General features: G+C 40.0%; 1 protein-coding gene and 1 pseudogene across 1 annotated transcript; one reads left to right on the forward strand and one right to left on the reverse strand.

The window, feature by feature from the left end:
- The first annotated feature begins 13,068 nt into the window (after positions 1–13,068).
- LOC130833612 (60S ribosomal protein L31-like) lies at positions 13,069–13,439 on the forward strand (annotated as a pseudogene).
- Positions 13,440–16,937: 3,498 nt separating this feature from the next.
- Positions 16,938–17,676, reverse strand: LOC130834168 (molybdopterin synthase sulfur carrier subunit). The gene is made up of 2 exons (XM_057704269.1): positions 17,352–17,676; positions 16,938–17,072 (listed from the first exon to the last, which is right to left on the reverse strand). Exon 1 carries the CDS (start codon positions 17,630–17,632, stop codon positions 17,366–17,368), a length of 267 nt encoding a protein of 88 aa, XP_057560252.1. The 5' UTR covers positions 17,633–17,676; the 3' UTR covers positions 16,938–17,072; positions 17,352–17,365.
- Positions 17,677–20,033: the final 2,357 nt, after the last annotated feature.

Below are 20,033 nucleotides of genomic sequence, written 5' to 3' on the forward strand. Positions count from 1 at the left end.
GAATATGAACCAAGGATCTAATATATGTCAGGCGCTGTATGTTATAACAAGGATACACAAATGAAGAAAACAGTGGCTGCTTGCCATAGACTGAATGGGATCCCCCCAGATTCATATGCTGGAACCTGATCCCCCATGCGATGGTATCTAGAGGTGGGGCCTTTGGAAGGTGATTAGGTCATGAGGATGGAGCCTCATGAATGAGATTAGTGCACTTATAAAAGAGACCTGAGTGAGCTCCCTTGCCCCTTCTGCCTTGGAAGGGATGGAACCCATGCCACCCTGCAGTGGAAGCACAGATTCCTAACCAGTGGACTGCCAGGGATTTCCTACATATATATATATTTTTTGGTTGGGCCGGCTCCTTAGTTCTGGCATGCAAAGTTTTTTTAGTTGCTGCATGCACGTGGGATCTAGTTCCCTGACCAGGGAAGGAACCCAGGCCCCCTGCATTGAGAGCTTGGAGTCTTAACCACTGCACCACCAGGGAAGTTCTTACATATGTATTTTTTAAATTTATTTATTTACTTAGGCTGTGTTGGGTCTTTGTTGCTGTGCCAGGGCTTTCTCTAGTTGCTTCGAGCAGGGTCTACTCTTTGTTGCAGTGCACTGACTTCTCACTGCAGTGGCTTCCCTTGTTGCGGAGCACATGCTCTAGGCGCATGGGCTTTAGTAACTGTTGAGCTGGCTCAGTAGTTGTGGCACACGGGCTTAGTTGCTCCACGGCATGTGGGATCTTCCCAGACCAGGGTTCGAACCTGTAACCCCTGCATTGGCAGGCAGATTCTTAACCACTGCGCCACCAGGGAAGTTCCTACATATGTATTTTTAATTGACTCTAAGTAAAACCTTGTCATAAGGGAAAAGGAAAATAGGTTGTAGTACTATTAACATAACAGCAGCTGCAGGCTTAAGGTATAAACAAACACCGAGCCACAAATGCTTCTCACACAGTCCTCAATCCAGGAGGATTCTGATTAAACAGCAGCAGAAGAAGGCAGGTAATTCTTAATCACCACTGACTTTACTGTGCCCTTCTGTCTAAGATGTGAAGGATGAAGTGCTGTTCCTCTGCCTGGCAGCAGATGGAGCCATTGGGACATGCACAACTTTGCTAGAGGTAAACTGCTAAATGCATCTCAGAGATTGCAATCCTGACTCTAATGCGTGTAACCTGGTAGGAATTGTAAATCCTGGTGGCTCCAGATCCCAGGCACAAAAAAGCTTGGCTGAGCTGTGTGTGCTGCGGAGAAGAAGGGATTCTATTTTCGTTTCAGGATGATTTGCACCCGGAGAGAGCTTTAAAAGTGAAGCCTTCTTCATGCCTGAGACATCTGTGACGAGAGGTCATCTTTCAATCTTATCCAAGAGAAACACAAAGATGTTTACCAGGAAGCCTGTCCACAGGCAGGAAGGGAGTCAGCAGAGAGGCTCAAAAGACCAAATGAAAATGTGATTTTTAATTAAGGCGAGGTGTTTCCACCACTACCTCCACCAGTGTTGCAAACCATCCTTGGGATGAGGGCTAAACTGTGCAGAAGAGAATGGAACTATCTGATTTAAGAGAAGGAAAATCATCTTTTGATTAAGAAACACCTGTGTTTGAATTGAGTAAGAATGCAAGATATGGGTAACTGAAGGAGTCATTCAGGTTTTATGTTATTGTTTCGCTTTTTATAAACCACCGTGCCACTTCACTCGTTGTTAACAAAGTATGTGATCTGATTATAGGAACACCCTTACCCAACCGCACACACTATTGACAAAAGCTAAGCACAAAGTGATGGCCGTGGGTGGTAGACATAATTCTCTGGTACTGTCTGGAAACAAAATATCCATAGCTTTTTTTTTTTTTTTTTACATGTAAGAGTCATTTGATAACACATTCTAATGGTGAGTCTAGAAAAGGTAAAAACAAATTTTAATGACCTTTTCATACGTAACACTTTGTGCAGTAAATATTATGATGCCCTTCAGACAGATGTGGAAATGAAGTCTTAGAAAAACTAAAGGTTTGACCTAAGTCACATAACTAGAAAGTGGAGAAACTAAAACCAGATCTGACTTAAAAATTATACCATACAGACTCATTCTCTGGGCCAACTTCTAAAGTATGTGTTTGGAAGTCAGGAGATGGGGTGTACGGGCACCGTCTTATCTAGAGCAGGGACCTGCTGACACCATGAGTGCTCTCATCTCATCCATTCCTGCAATTAGGAGGCTCTGCCAACAATCCTCCTTCTCAGAAATTAAAAGGGTTTGTCCATTATTCACCCTCCACCAGCTGAAAAATACATTCACTTTTTCTACTCCTGGGACCAAATAGAGAAGCATTTTATGGTGTTAAAAGCCTGGCTGGTCTGGATGAAAGTGAGTAGAGGGGATGGTTGAGGGAATCAGAATTCCAGACGGAGATTCAGCTGTGGTGTGAAACAGGAAAGCAACATTTAATACCGTGAGAGCAGTGGTTCTCTACTAGGCACAATTTTCCCCCAGGGGATATTCAGCAATGTCTGGAGACATTTTGGGGAAGGCGTTGCTGCTACTGGTTATCTAGTGGGTCGAAGAAGGACAGGGACTAGGATGGGGCAAATAAGACCAGGGCAAATGGAGGAAGAACTTTCAAACCTCAGTATTCAAGATAAATGTTTTCAAGCGTTATCTTTTTTTGACACTGATATAATCCACTGACTTTACTCAGATTTCACCAGTGTTACATGTACTCATTTGTTTATGTCTGTGTGTGTGTTTAGTTATGTGCAATTTTACCACGTGTGTAGATTCAGATTTGATCATAGCCAAGATTCAGAACAATTCCATCACAAGCTTCCACTTTATTTTATTTTTTTAATTTTTTAAATTTTATTTTATTTGGCTGCGCAGATCTTAATTCCCTAACCAGGGACTGAACCCAAGCCCTCTGCAGTGGAAGCGCAGAGTCATAACCACTGGACCAGCAGGGAAGTCCCTAGTCTTTATCTTATGTTGGGGTATAGTTGATTAACAGAAGCATTATTTTTAAAAATCAAAATTAATGCAAAAAATCCATGATGGACAAAATATCAAAATTTTAAACAAAGGCAAGGATCAGTAACAATGTTGAGCATTGGGTTAAATGGAGAGCACATGTTGGAGAGGGGTGTGATGTGAGTAGATCAGTGAGGAGGATTTTAGAGCATTCCTTGTAATGCTAGTAATGGTGGCCTGGACCAGGGACGGGGTTGAGATGGAGCGATGTGGACAAATTCAAGAGACATTTATAAAGTCCACATAACCTGGTGATAGATTGGAAATGGAAGATTGGAGAAAGTGAGATTTCTGGGACAAGTTTCTGAATGCATGGCCAGATGGCAAGGGGTTGCCTTTCTTAACAAAGAACACAAAACTGCATACATGGTATATACAGTGGATGCTAGAGTGTACAGTGAGAAGAAGAAAAATTTCACTGTTTTTATGTTGGGTTTTTTGTTTGTTTGTTTGTTTGTGTGTATGTTTGTTTTGCTGCACCATACAGCTTGCAGAATCTTAGTTCTCTGATTAGGGATTGGATCTGGGCCCCAGCAGTGAAAGTGCCAAGTCCTAACACCTGGACCGCCAGGGAATTCCCCCAAAAGTTCAATATTTAATTTTTTTAAATTCCGACTTTAAATATAGTATATTGTTTTAGGAGGATTACAGGATTAAAGGATTATTAAGCAGACCAAACTTTCTGAGCTACATTGCAGAGGATAAGGCTACAAAGGAGACAAACAAGCAATGTTGAGAGAAGTAGGAGCAAAACCAAGCTTCAGGGAAGCCAAGAGCAAAACTAACATCTCATGTTGATAAAAATATTTCTGTAGCTTTATAAACAGCCATGTTCAAATATAGTAATATTTTTCAGCTAGTAAATTTTTTCTTCACTTATGTGGTTGCATTAAATAAATCAGTATGCTGTGTTTCACAAAGAGCACCAGAACTTACATATCTCTGCCATCCAAAACTATGTACCTATAGTTTCTTCTTAATGAAAATGAAATTTTATAATAAAGCATCATTAGTCTAATATACATGTGCTGGTGGATATAATTACAGCATCTATTATTTTATACCTTAGTAAGGATTAATTAATGATGTCTTTTGGTGTTCCTGGACCCAGTTCCAACATGGGGTGGGGGAAGGGTGTGTTTCCTCACACCCACAACAAGCAAGTCTCAGGACCCCTGCTGGGTGTTCTGACACGATCCACTCAGATTCCACAGGTCGAGGGCTCAGTCTTACAAGATTGCTGCCATGCCTCACCCCCACCCCTCAATTTCAGACGCCAGTTGTTACCTGGGTTTCTGACCGACCAGCTGTAGATTGAAGGTCCCCACAACCCCCTCCTTGGGTTTGAATAATTTGCTAGAGCAGCTCACAGAACTCAGACCAACATCTTACTTACCAGATTGCTGGTTTATCACAAAGGATATAACTCAGGAACAGCCAGATGGAAGAGAAGCATAGGGCAGGGTCTGTGGGAAGGGGCTCCGAGCTTCCGCACCCTCTCCATGTGGCCATTCCCCCTGCATCTCTGCCTATTCACCAACCTGGAAGCTCTCAGAACCCCTTCCTTTGGGGCTTTTAGGGGGGGCTTCATAGCAGGCATGATTAAATCATTGGCCATTGGTGAGTAATTCATCCTCCAGACCCTCTGCCCTCCCCAGAGTGTGTGTGTATTGGAGGGGGTTGGGGGGTGGGGACTGAAATTTCCATCCCGCTAATCACAGGTTAGGTTCTCCTAGCAACCAGCTTTTTTGTTTGTTTGTTTGTTTAAATGTCAGTCTTTTTATTTATTTATTTTAATTTTTTTTATTTTTGGCCGTGCCATGAGGCATGGGAGATCTTATTTCCCCAACCAGAGATCAAACCTGTGTCCCCAGCAGTGGAAGTTTGGAGTCCTAACCACTGTACCACCAGGGAATTCCCCAGTCTCCATCATTAGATGGGGTCCAAAAGTCACCTCATTAACATAACAAACAATACCTTTGTTGCTCTCATCACTTAGGACATTTCAAGGGTTTTAGGATCTCTGGGTCAGAAATGGGACAAAGACAAACATATATTTCTTATCATTAATCATAATATCACAGATATCTTCATGGTTCTGATGGGAAGAAGTACACTGGTCAGGAGGTTTTCTGGGAGGTTCATTGGAAACAGGCTTATTGAAAAAAGAAAGAGAGGGAATTCCCTGGCAGTCCAGTGGTTAGGACTCCACCCTCTCACTCCCAAACCCTGGTTGGGGAACTAAGGTCCCACAAGCTGTGCGAAGCAGCAAAAAAAATAAGGGGGAGCAGGGACAAAAATGAAATCGACATCCCCTGTTTTCAATCATCTGTAAGAATTACATTCTAGGGCTTCCCTGGTGGCTCTGTGGTTGGGAATCTGCCTGCCAATGCAGGGGACACAGGTTCAAGCCCTGGTCCCAGAAGATCCCACATGCCTCGGAGCAACTAAGCCCGTGCGCCACGACTACTGAGCCTGTGCTCTAGAGCCCGCGAGCCACAACTATTGAGACCACATGCTGCAACTATCGAAGCTCATGCACCTAGAGCCTGTGCTCCACAACAAGAGAAGCCACCACAATGAGAAGCCCGTACACTGCAATGAAGAGTAGCCCCCGCTCACCACAACTACAGAAAGCCCATCCACAGCGCAACAAAGACCCAATACAGCCCATAAATAAAAAATAAAATTAATTAATTAATTAATTAAAAAAGAATTACATTCTAGGAGACACAGGCATATCCTGAATCCTGGGTTCGTTCGTCAGATGGAGTGCATTTCCACTGTTTCCACTGCATGCCCAGTGCCTAATGCTGGCTGGCAATAACTAAATAGGACCCTGTAATCCAATAACAAGACAAGATTGATGTCCCAACAAGTGCTATGTATCCTTGGAAAATTTAATCCTGCCTCCTCACATCTAAGGGCCAAGTATTTTAATTACTCTATTATCTCCCACCTCCAGTGGATCTTCCCATAGAGACCACTGTTGATCGGCTGAGGAATGCATCTAGCACAAGGACCGTTCACTCTGAAGTGTTACTATTTTTTCTCCTTTGCTTTCTTCTTTCAGCAGTCTCTGCTGCTTCTTCCCACTCAGAATTTTTTAAATTAGCGTCAGTGCCTTAACCATCAGTCTTGATAAACCTGTATCCTTTCAACCTGAGTAGCTGATCTAAGAAGAAAGAGATGATTCCACAAGAGAGAATAGAGAAGATTTCAATAGAAGTCTCAGCTAAAGATACTGTTACGTGGAAGGAAACATAATTGACAGACGCTGGATTCTGAGCTCTCTATGTGACCCAACAGTCCTAGATATGATCCTTCTCTTCGCGTGTATTTTTTAGATGTGGAAGAATAGTTCTCTCTCAAGAAACAGAACTTGACAAGTAAAAGAAGCTCTACTCCTATTTCTCTCTCAATTCAGTGGGGTATGTGTGTACGTGCACACATGCGAGTGTGTATACACACACACACAGCCCATATCATAAATACAGGCTATTATTATAGGAGAATTTTCAGTAAATTTTTTCTTCCTTTTAAACAATGAACAAACACAAGGAATATGGTTCCCATAGGAAGGAAGTAATAAAGTTCATATAATATGGAAGAAATGTATTTTGATGTTTTTGTTTTATATTTCTTTGTATGTCTCTAAAATGGGAAAAGAAGAAAGAAGGAACATATTTCCAGGATTTTTATAAGTAGTTGACTCCACAGAAGAACTCCGCAGAAAAAATATTTTTCTTTACACTCTCCCAAGTATTTGAACCTAATATCTTCCTAATAGCTCTACACATTAGGGGGAGCAGATACTACTAATCTTGTTTGAACACGTGGGGTTAACAAAGAAAACGTAATTGACTTCTTTTGGACCAGTTTCACTAAGTGAAAGGGATAAACAATATGTTCAGAGAAATTTTTCTCTGATATCTACTTTACTGCTATTCTGATTTTAGGCACCAATCTGTCCCTTCTTAATTTACTATAAAAATGAAAGAAGATTACACAGAAAAGTGCTGAGAATAGTGCCAGGTCCATAATAAATAATAAATGCTAGCTAATACTGTAAAATTTCATCATATCTAATATGTTATTGATTATCATTTAATGTACCTCTAAGAAAATAAAGATGAAAATAAACTATGATGCTTAGATAGTAGGACACATACATTTTCTGAGTTTCAGAAGTTCAAAAGATGGGGGCATCTTAAAATTAATGAAATATAGTACTATTTTTGATATTATTACTCACAAAGTTACTTAGTTTAAATTATTGCTTTAAAGTTGTCTTGTTTTGGACTTCCCTGGCGGTTCGGTGGTTAAGACTCCATGCTGTCACTGAAAGGAGCACAGTTTCAATCCCTGGTCAGGGAACTAAAACCCCACATGCCATACAGACTGGCCAAAAAAAGAAAAAAAAAAAGTTGCCTTATTTTCCTCCTTTTTTCCCTTGCCATACATTTGCTGTCTAAAGGAAGCCCACCCAATGGCAATTGGTTCCAAAATTGTCACAACCAAAATGAAATATAATAAACAAATCAATCCACATTTCTCTTTTCCAGAATGGGTACATAAATAAATGAATAAAATGTGAAAACATAGGTTGCCAATAAAAGATGAATAATCCTGAAAGCAGTGAAGAGGGAAACATTAAAAACTGTAATTGATGGAATTAGAGAAAGTGAACACATCTGTGTTAGTTCTCATTTTAGTACTTTGTTTTCCTGCTCATACAATTAGAATCATTGTGGGATACGCTGAAAGGGATTTACTCTATCAGAAGAGCAGACTAGGGACTTCCCTTGTGGTGCAGTGGGTAAGACTCTGAGCTCCCAATGCAGGGGGCCTGGGTTCAATCCCTGATCAAAGAACTAGATCCCACATGCATACCACAACTAAGAGTTTGAATGCTGCAACTGAGAGTTCACATGACACAACTAAGGAGCCCACATGCTGCGACTAAGGAGCCCACCTGCCACAACTGACACCGAGCATAACCAAACAAATAATTTTTTTTTTTTAAAGAATAGCAGACTAGATACCAGTGCTTTTTACTTTCCCATAACTTGATTTTAGTCATGTCACTTGTATTTTTCTTATTTGGCTCTCTACTCCCTAACTAGTTCTTTATCATTTTTTGGCATCTATGTAATTTTTTTATCTGACTGATGTTTAAAATGCTACCACTAAATTATTGGCTGGCCCTAAGAAGAAGCACGGGGACTCATGGAAAGCATGAGTATTTCAGAATTTTGAAATCGATGAGGAATGGAAAGTAAACTCAAAAATGAGAAGAAGAAGCTTCAGGCTAGGATGAAGATGAATTGCTGTGTCAGGCCAATCACCTGCTGAGAACACCTAGGAAAGCTGGATAAAACATAAAAACAATTATTTGAAAGCATCAGAGAGCTTTCATCAGAACAAGGAATGTAAGGGGCCGAGACCTCAAAGAGAAGGAAAGTCTGGACATGGCATTTGCTGACTCTTAAACAGTGCCTGAGAGTCTGGATATCTGCACAGAAAGTGGCAACTGGGAGACTGATAAACTGAACAGAGTTTTCATAAGTCTCACAGGGCAAGAGGGAAAAACTGGAGTGTAGGACCCAGCAAGCAGTACCCTAGGAATAAAGGAGAACTGAAAATAGATTCTTACTTCATAAAGACTGACAGAAGCAAAGTAAGTTTTTCTCTGGAAAAAGGGCAAGACCATCCAGCACCTCGTTTCTGCAGTTTTTAAAAACAAACTTAATTTTTAAAGAACTATCTTAGATTTCAGAAAAATTGAGAAGATAGCACAGAGGGTCCCCTACATGTACTATCTACGTAGTTTCTCCTATTATTAAAATCTTATATTAGTGTGGTACATTTGCCACAATGAATGAACCAACAGTAATACATTTTTTTAACTTTTTATTTTATATTAGAGTATAGTTGATTAACAATGTTGGGTTAGTTTCAGGTATACAGCAAAGTGATTCAGTTATACATATACATGTATCTATTCTTTTTCAAATTCTTTCCCCATTTAGGTTATTACATAATATTGAGCAGAGTTCCCTGTGCTATACAGTAGGTTTTTGTTGGTTATCCATTTTATTTTTTTAAATTTTATTTATTTATTTACTTATTTATTTATTGGCTGCATTGGGTCTTCATTGTTGCACATGGGCTTTCTGTAGTTCTGGAGAGCGGGGGCTTCTCTTCATTGCAGTGCACAGATTTCTTATTGCAGTGGCTTCTCTTGCTGTGGAGCCTGGGCTCTAGGTGCTTGGGCTTCAGTTGTTGCGGCACTTGGGCTCAGTAGTTGTGGCTCGAGGGGTCTAGAGCTCAGGCTCAGTAGTTGTGGCACATGGGCTTAATTACTCCATGACACGTGGGATCTTCCCGGATCAGGGCTCAAACCAGTGTTCCCTGCATTGGCAGGCAGCTTCTTAACCACTGTGCCACCAGGGAAGCCCTGGTTATCCATTTTAAATACAGCAGTGTGTACATGTCAATTTGAAACTCCCAACCAATCCCTCCCCCCCCCACCCATCCCCCCAGTAACCATAATTTCATTCTCTAAGTCTGAGTCTGTTTTCCCAATAGTGATACATTATTATTAACTAAGACCAAACTTTATTCAAATTTCTTTAGTTTTACCTAATATTTTTTTTCTGTTCCAGGCTTTAACCAGGATACGTCTAGTCTCCTTAGACTTCTCTAGGCAGTACCAGTTGATCAGACTTTGCTTGTTTCTGATGACCTTGACGGAATAACATTGGTCATATATTCTGTAGAATGTCCCTCTGTTGGAATTTGTTTGATGTTTTTCTCTTGATAAATTGGGCTATAGATTTGGGGAAGGAAAACCAGAAGTAACATGCCATTTTCATCACATCATATCAAGGGTACATATAATCCACATGCTCGATGCTGTTTATGGTGACCTTGATCACCTGGATGAGGAGGTGATTGTCAGGTTTCTCCACTATAAAGTTACTCTTTTCCTCCTTTGTACTGAACCCTTTGGAAGGAGGTCCCTATGCATTACATTTAATGAATAAGGAGTTTTGCTCCAACTTAAGTTTTTACACATTACACCTGGTATTCAATTGAAAATAATTGAACATACAAAAAGACAAGAATGGACCTAAAGCAGAAAATCAAATCAAATCCAGGCCCAGCAGTTAGTAGTTGCAGAGAGCAGGGGCTACTCTTTGTTGTGGTGCGTGGGCTTCTCATTGTGGTGGCTTCTCTTGTTGTAGAGCATAGGCTTTAAGCGCTCGGGCTTCAGTACTTGCAGCCCGTGCACTCAGTAGCTGTGGCTCACAGGCTTAGTTGCTCCGTGGTATGTGGGATCTTCCCAGGCCAGGGATCAAACCCGTTTTCCCCTGCATTGGCAGGTGGATTCTTAACCACTGCACCACCAGTGAAGTCCCCCAGAGGTTAGATTTATTAGAATCAAACTTAAAATATCTATGATTAGTTTGTTCAAGAAAATAAATAATAGAATGAAAAATTCAGCAGAGAACTAGAAACTATAGGATAGAAAAATAAAATAAAGAACTCAGATGAGTTTCACAGTAGATAAACACAGCTGAATAGAAATCAGCTGAAAAATGAGTGAGAAGACAAGGTCAATACTGGAAAACAAAGAAACAAAAGGATAGGAAATGCAGAAAGGGGTATAAGCAGTACACACAGGTCACCATGAAAAGGTCTAACATGCATGACTGAGCTCCAGAAGGAGAGTTGAAAGGAAATGAAGTAGAAGCAATGTTTGAAGATACAATGATAAAGAATTTCCCCAAACTGAGGGAAACACAGAGTCAAGGGACTTCCCTGGTGGTGCAGTGTTCAAGAATCCTCCTGCCAATGCAGGGGACATGGGTTCAATCCCTGATCTGGGAAAATCCCACATGCCTCGGAGCAACTAAACCCGTGTGCCACAACTACTGAGCCCACACACTGCAACTACTGAAGCCCATGCACCTAGAGCCCGGGCTGCACAAGAGAAGCCACTGCAATGAGAAGCCTGTGCACTGCAACAATGAGTAGCCCCGGCTCACCACAACTAGAGAAAGCCCACATGCAGCAATGAAGACCCAACACAGCCAAAAATAAAATAAATTAATTTTAAAAAAAGAAAGAAAAACAGAATATCTTGCACCAACTAAACAACACAAAAGAAGGGTATCAAAAGTACAGAAGAAAATGAAGGGTTAAGGTTGTATAGAAAATGATGGTTTTTAACTATCTGATATAATAGTTTGGAAAATGTGTATATATTTTTATGCATTTTCATTGGTTACTATTTTTCATTGAATAGCAGTAGAATAAAACTCTCATATGCTGCTTTAATTGTCAGTACCATTTAAATGTGTATAAACAAAACAGTAAACATTAAAATTAAGCATCAGGCACTTCCCAGATGGCACAGTGGTTAAGAATCTACCTGCCAGTGCAGGGGACATGGGTTCGATCCCTGGCCCGGGAGGATTCCACATGCCACGGAGCAACTAAGCCCGTGTGCCACAACTACGGAAGCCCCCGAGCCTAGAGCCCGTGCTCCACAACAACAGAAGCCACCACAATGAGAAGCCTGTGCACCTCCATGAAGAGCGGCCCCTGCTCTCCGCAACTAGAGAAAGCCCAGGCAACAACGAAGACCCAACGCAGCCAAAAATAAAAAGAAATAAATTTATTATAGAAACAAAATTAATCAACAGATAAGTTGTTGGTTTTTCTTTTCTTTTCTTTTCTTTTTTTTTTTTTTGGCTACGCAGCTTGCAGGATCTTGATTCCCGGATCAGGGATCAAACCGGTGCTTCTTGCAGTGGAAGCTCGGAGTCCTAAACACTGGAATGCCAGGGAATGCCCTCTTTTTTTTTTTCTTAGATTCTTATGTCCTGATAAACATAGGTTCCACAAGCAGCAACTTCATATGCCATGGTAATTTATACTCATCACATTTCGAGCTCTAGAATTTGGAGCTTTTTTTTTTTTTTTTTTTTTTTCGGTTGTGGGGCATGCAGGGTCTCAGTTCTCTGACCAGGGATCGAGCCCATGCCTCCTGCAGCGGAAGCAGAGTCCTAACCACTGCACCCCTGGGGGATTCCCAGATTTAGAGCTCTTGCTATTCCTTTGAGAGGTTTCTGTGGTCCTCCAACACCTCCCTCCTTTCCCCAACCACCACCTGCTCCTCCAGTGCAGAGACTATAAAATCCTGGGTATGATTAAAGAGAAAAAGACACATACAGGTAATATCAACGAATCATTCTGTGAACCAAACAGTACTTACTTCTGTCAGCATACTAACTAGATTGCATTTACTCTGAGTATACACAGATGTTTATCTTGTGGAGGGCATTTCAAATTTTGATTCCTATCCTAAAAGAGACATGTCAAGAATGGAGGTAGTTGAATAGAATGATGAGTAGAACCACTCAGGGAAAGCCACTGACAGGAGTGGAAATGGACAACAATATGGCAGAGGCTTGAAACAAGGTCCAGGAATGTTACACTCAAATTATTAAGCATGTGTTTGTTACCCAGCACCAACTGTTCCTATGTGAGATAAGAAGTATTCTGAGACCTTTGTCCTCAACAACCTTTCATTACTATGCAAAAGCTTTTAGCAATATGTTGAGACTAACTCTGTCTTGATAGATTATGAATAAGTCCCAGAAGTGGAAAAGGGGAAAAGTCTGTATGGTTGGACCATTGAGATCACTAACTGGGAGAGAATAATATTTTGCACAGGAAAGTATGCGAGTTTTGCGTATGTTAGAAATATCCTTTTTGATCCTCCTCAATGATGAATTTGATGGTGAAGCAAATGACTATTCCAGAGGCTTGAGCCAAAAGCTTTGCTGGTGATATTTTGGATTGACTAGTGGGAATAAACCTGTTTGGACACCAATGCGAAAGCAGTTGAATGTTGAATGCAAACAGAAATATCAAATGACAAAAATAGAGAAACGTCAGAAAGGAACTTGAAAGCAACTACATTCCAAGCCTTAATATGGAAAAGCTTTCCAACACCAGCCCGGCAGAATGGCTCCTGCAAAGAAGGGTGGCGAGAAGAAGGGTCAGTCTGCCATCAAAGCGGTGGTAACCAGAGAACACCCTGTCAACACCCACAAGCGAATCCATGGAGTGAGTTTCAAGAAGCACGCCCCTTGCGCACTCCAAGAAATATGGAATTTTGCCATGAAGGATATGGGAACTCCCGATACATGTACTGACACCAGGCTCAACAAAGCTGTCTGGGTCAAAGGAATAAGGAATGTCCCATACTGTATCCATGTGTGGTGGCCCAGAAAACGTAATGAAGATGAAGATCCACCAAACATGCTTTATATATTGGCTGCCTATGTACCTGCCACCACTGTCAAAAATCTATGGTTAATGTGGATGAGAACTAACTGCTAATTGTCAAATAAAGTTATCAAACCACCTTCGCATCTTGATTTTCCTTTTCTAGTTGCAGCATAAAGGCTTGTGTATATTAAAGCAATTTCCAACTACAGGATCATTTGGAGAGCATTTCCTAAATACTGTGCCCGGGCCCCTTTTCCCCATTCCCTAGTACTTCTGAATATTTAGACAGGTGTTCTAAGATGGTTTTGAAGTTGTTTCCTGGCTTGAGAATATTTAGGTAGTTGGGACATTGGGGTTATAATGTTAATGGTTTTACATGCATGTTTTATTAATTCTAAGATAAAAATATGGGAAAGTTATCTTGAGCCACCCTTGCTCAATACCCTTTAACACCCAAAACTAACTCTGTAGTCAGGTCTACTTCAGCATCAACCTTGACACCTAACATAACCCCAACGCAATCCCATCAAAGCCAAATACCTGGGCAACTGCGGTTCATCCAGCGAATGTTACTCTTCAAACAAAACTACTTTGGAGGACAGCTGTACCTATCAAACTGTGGAATGTGCCTGTCATTTGAGACATGTTCTTAAACGTGCAAAAAGGACTCATTTCAAGTATTTTCATTTCAGCATACTTTGTAATAGGACTATTATAAAGTGAATGTTTTTAACAAGGTGAAGTATTTTTATATTGTGGAATTACCTTCTGAACGTGTGGAAATGAGTTAGAATTTCCAGAACTAATTGGGAAGCGTATCTATAACATTTGTACTTTTTTTTTTTTTTTTTTTATGGCCACACACTGTGCGGCTTGTGGGATTTTATTTCCCTGACCAGGGACTGAACCCAGACCCTCAGCAGTGAAAGCGTGACGTTCTAACAACTGGACCACCAGAGGATTCTCTGTATTTCTATTTTTTAAGTTATATATAATACTTTTAAGAAGTAAATCAAATTGATTTACTTCTCTTTTTTTCACATCTGTGTATTGAATGGAGAAGACTCTCACAACCTAACTTACCAGCACTTGTATACTGTACTCGTGCTCTGCCTTTTCTTCTATTACAACAGATAACCTCTCTGTGCTCCTAATGCTAAGCTCAGCATTTGTGCACTAGATCCATCCCCTCCTACTTAGTCAAGTATGTTGCTCCAGCAATCCTCACCTATCTCCTTTATCAGCTTTTTTCTCTCTGTGGATGATATCTATAAGCATTTCTTCCATTCTAAATAAGTCTTCTTTTAAAACTCTTTCACCATTAGCTAATGCCCTTTGCTCTTCTTTGCAATAAATTCCTCAAAACTTCAGTAGTTCTTGCCCCATCACAGTCCAACATGAGCACTCCTTGGTAGGTGGCTTTCCACACAACCAGAGCTAGGCTTCTTCTAACATGTGTGATGCCATTTTCTAGGTCGTAACAGTCTTTTCCATTCAATGGATAGATGTAAAAAAGAGAGAAAGGATGATGCATGGCAAGATTTTTAAAGCCAGAAATGGAAGTGGTGTCCGTCACTTACGCTCACATTTCATTGGCCAGAATCAGTCATGTGATCATCTTTAACTGCAGGGAAGCCTGGGAAATGTAGTGCAGCAATGTAGATATTGGTGAATATTGGAAACAGATATTGATGAATATTAGTAACAGGTGTCTTATCCCCATTATCCAGGCTGCTTTAAAAAGGACAAGACCCTTGTGTTAGCAACAATTTTTCATATCTTTGTGCAACCTCTAATCCTCTAACCCTTTAGTGCTATCTTGACGCATTTCCCTCCTAAACTATGGCTTATAATTACAATCACTCTTGCAGATACTTTTGCATCCTGGCCTTCCTCTTTCCATCATTTCTGCTACATAGAAATCCATCCCTCCAGATCAGGCTGTAATCCCACCAACCCAGGGGTCAATCTTAGCTATTGTGGGATGACTAGAAATTACACTTGTCCTTATAAGAAGCTATATAACACAGGCATCCATTATTTTATGTTGTTGTCAATAAGATTATATTATTAGCAAGCTTATTTAACTTCCAGTTTATAGAAAACAAAGGGAATATAAAAATAAGCTATGTGACATCAAGAGGAAATAACCAGAAAAAATCCAAAATATGAGACATTCAAGAGGATCCAGTCTCTTCAGCATGTCAGTGTCATGAAAAAAAAAGATGGTTCTAGATGAAAAGAGGCTAAAAGGATGTTACAAACAAATGTAATGCCTGATTTTAGATTGGCTGCTGGATTGGATGGTGGAGCTGCTGGACCAGGGATTCTGAACAAGATCAAGCTCAAGGAATTGGATGGAGCTAACAGTCTTCAAGACTGAGGAGAAGTGGTCTGATTTCCATTTTTTTCTTTTTTTTTTTTTTTAGACAAGTAACAAGGATTTATTGTATGGCATAGGGAATTATGCCAAAATCTTGTAATAACCTATAATGGAATATAATGTACAAAAAACCCGAAATTACTCTGCTGTACACCTAAAACTAACAAAATCTTGCAAATCAACAATACTTCAATTAAACAAAAAAAACTATATGGAACTTATATACTAAGATCTATCAAGATAGTATATAGGTTGACCAAGCAAAAACTGGACCATTATTTAGTATAAAGATTTTGCAGAAAACATAACTTTATTAATGACTTCACTGATGATAACGTTGCTTAAGCTAAAAAGAAAACTATCTGAAAATGCTTTACTAAATAATCATAAAATTTTCCTCTTTAATTAGTTGTGGGTACAATTTTATAGCTAACATTATAACACAAACCACCCTTGTTGCTAATTTGCCTTGTTTTACAACAATTTTATGCTAATTTATATACCGATATAATACTAATAACTAATAAAATAAGTATTAGGGTAAGATTACTGATTCTGACATACCAGAAATCTCCATATTATGAAACATCTTAGATATTATCACTGAATTTTTAAAAACAGGAAAATATTGCTTTTAAACTTTTAAAATGGTGTTTATTTAGCTTACTTTTAAAATATATAAATTCTAAAAATATATCATTATCAAGAGTATCTGATAAGGACTTTTTATACCTTCCAGTTCTGCCAACATTGCCAAAATGCATCCCTGACAACAATGGTATCACTGGGCGTAGGGGCAGGGGCTTGGGGGCAGCCTTGGAGACGGTCACTGAGGAGGGGCCACACCTCAGTGTGGGTCAAGTCACAATTAGAACTTAGTCACAGAATAATATGTCTACCACAGGCATCTTTCCTCACACAAATTATTCTTCCATTTTTTTCCCTAAAGCCTTTCTTTCCTCTATCTCTAGTTCCCGTATAAGCCCTCATCCTAAACACTCATTTATTTTGCTTTTTTTCTCTCTTCTGTTCCACTGCTGTAACATACATTAAGACTATGTTCGGTAAACTACCTTCTGGGGAAGAAAAATCAAAACGTGATCAAAGATAAGAATTTACCAAGTTTTAAATTTTAGGACTCTAGAAACCTCAGTGGTTTAATCATCAGTTGCCCAAAAGCATTCTTTGTTTCTTTTCCAAGATGATGATGACTCTTCATACATTTCCTTTTTCCATACGGGCACCTTGGCTTTTAAAGTATCAATGGCATAGCTCACAGCTTCGAGGGATGCAGCCCTGTGAGCTGAAGACACAGCAATGATAATGCTTGCTTCCGACACTGGAACTAAGCCAAGTCGATGGAACACTGCTATGTGTTTGACTGGCCATTTCTGCCTAATGTCACTACAAATTTTTCTGACTTCATTTTCTGCCATTGGTAGATATGCTTCATACTCTAAGCTAATGACTTTTTTCCCTTCGAAGTTATTCCTTGTAGTCCCTACAAACAAGGATATTGCACCACAGAGTGGCGAAATCACCAGCTGTGAGACTTCATCTACTGAAAGTTTCTCAGATGTGAATTTTATTATGTCTTTAGATTTCTCTTCAACTTCATTTATATTTTTCCCAGGTGGCTCCAAAGCACTACCCTCCACTAATGGGGGGGATAACGGCAATTTCGTCTCCTGACTGAAGCAGGAGGAGCTCATCTCCAAGCTCGACATACTCTTGACGAACAGCGAATATCACCTGATTTCTGACATCAGCCAATCCAGGATGGCGGGTTTCTATCTCATTCCAGAGCTGCAATGCTTTTATTTCTTGTGGCACAGAAATGGTCTCTGAGCGAATTCCTGTTATCTCAGCACTTTTTGCAAAATACAACACTTCTACCTGGCACCGCGGAACCATGCCGCCGGGGACGCCCCGCCCGCTCCCGCCGCCGCAGAGGCCCAGGCGCCCTCCATTTTTTTCTGACTCACTAAAACCAAATATTTCAGATGAGATAGAGGCAGTAACTAGAGTTGTTGTTGAAGAACCATTGGACTCCTGCAGCTTCCATGAAGCATATCATTTCTTGGTCAACTGAAACAGACATGGGCAGAATAGTCACCTACTAACCATTGCAAACTCACCCCAGGATATAGGTACTTATTTCCCTCTGCCAACATCCTAGCCACCATCTACTCTGAGGTCTTTTTTTCTCTTTTCCTCCTCATCTAGTCATTTGTGTCCCTGAATATCTCTTCCTTATTGTTGTTGTATACTTATGTTTTATGACTGCATATAGCCATTAGTTTGGTTTGGTTCTTCAGCTTCTCATTCTTGAAATGAAGTCTCCTTGGCCCTCCTCTGGGCCAATCTTAAGAAATATGTCTTGGAAGTCAGGACAGATCTTTTTTTTTTTAATTTCTTTATTTATTTGGCTGCACAGGGTCTTAGTTGGGGCACATGGGATCTTCGTTGCAGCATATAGGATCTTTAGTTGCAGCACGCAGGAACTAGTGCCCTGACTGGGGCTTGAACCCTGGCCCCCTGCACAGGGAGCTTGGAATCTTAACCACTGGACCACCAGGGAAGTCCTGCAAGTCAGAACAGATCTTGTCTAGCCAATGGTGATACCATGTAAAATACCAGCAAGGGTCTCTATCTTTTCCTGGGGTCAACATGATTGTCTTCTTTCTCTAGAGAGATTGCACCAATCTCTAGTCAGTGACACAGGAAAAGAAAGTCTGTCTAGTCCAGTGGTTCTCAAATTTCTCTACATGTTGGTGTCGCTAGAAGGAGCTTTAAAAAACACAGAGCCCCCAAAAAAAGAAAAAAAAAACCCACAGACTCCTGGGATCTACTGCCCTCCCCCCTTCAAATTCTGATTAATTCGTCTCTGGACATCAGGATTTCTTAAAGCTACTCAAGTGATTCCCATGTCGAGAACCACTGATCTAGTCTAGTGCTTTTCAAACTTTTATAAATCAACCAGGGATCTTGTTAAAATGCAGATGCTGATTCACTAGGCACTGGGTGGGATCCAGTTTTGAGATTGTCTCATATAAACACAATTACATCAAGAATTTCAATTCTCTCATTTTCTAGAGCCAACTGGGAAAAAAAATTAATAGCGTAAGGAATTTTAATGCCTACTGTCAAATATCCCCAGATGGCTCAAGAATTCTGCGTTAATAGCATGTCTGTATGCTGATGGGAAAGATCAAGTTCTAAGGGAAATAGTGATGATGCAACAGAGAGCAATGAGAATTCCCAGAGTAATGACCTTGAGCAGTTAGGGAGGATGAGATCAAGTGCAAAACAGGAGGTGCTGGCCTTTGAAAGGAGTGTGGACATCTCATGCAAGGACAGTTTTATGATGCAGAAATATATTGGCTTTTTTTTTTTTTTTTTTTTTTTTTGAGTTTCAGGGGAGGAAGAATATCTTCTTATATTTCAAATATTCTTTTTACCAACCAGTTTTGGTCAGGAAGGTCTGCATTATCAAAGCTGAACACAGGAAAATAAGCAGTTCTAAGAAACTTAAAACTAACAATATGAAAAAAATTAAAATAGGAAGTTTTTTATTTCTTATTTTTTTTTGAATTTTTTATTTTTTTATTTTTTTGGCCAGGCCACACAGCTTGTGGGATTTTAATTCCCTGACCAGGGATTGAACCTGGGCCATGGGCAGTAAAAGCACGGAGTCCCAACCACTGGATGGCAGGGAATTCCAAAAATCAGAAAGTTTTTAAAAAATTTATTTTATTGAAGTATAGATTATTTATGATGTTTTCTTAACTTCTGCACAGCAGAGATTCAGTTATACATATAAATTATTAAGTATATTATATATAAATTATTATGATATATAAATTATTAAACCTATCTATCATCTATCTATATAAATCAGAGAGTTTTTTAACAACTGGAATGAAGAAAAAAAAATTTTATCCTCCAACTGAGAAATGAGCAAATGGTGGTTCTGCGTTTTGTACTGAATGCTGAGATTCACAGATAATTGCTTGAGGAAAAAAGAAGATCCTGCACCTCTATGTACAGAACTCTCCCTGACACTGTTGGTGCCTCTCTGGTAAAACAAGCACCCAGGCAGGGGCTTGCTTGGGACTGATCAATAGCTACAGATCTCTTTGCTTACAGTTTGCTTCTCAGATACACTCATTATTTCTGTTAATGGTATTTCTGGGAAGATAGCTCCAAAGCATTGTATCTTAAATTTAATTCATGTCAGTTAATAAAAACATGACATTTATATGACTATAAAAATAAAACAGCAGCAGTCAATAGTAATCTGTACTTAGCAGGG

The sequence above is a fragment of the Hippopotamus amphibius genome, chromosome 12 (assembly GCF_030028045.1).
Source record: "Hippopotamus amphibius kiboko isolate mHipAmp2 chromosome 12, mHipAmp2.hap2, whole genome shotgun sequence".
In the NCBI taxonomy this organism is placed as follows: Eukaryota; Metazoa; Chordata; class Mammalia; order Artiodactyla; family Hippopotamidae; genus Hippopotamus; species Hippopotamus amphibius.

Bases quoted from the DNA above. Each gene is read 5' to 3' on its own strand.
- LOC130834168 (XM_057704269.1), bottom strand. From the start codon at position 17,632: ATGGTTCCGCGGTGCCAGGTAGAAGTGTTGTATTTTGCAAAAAGTGCT.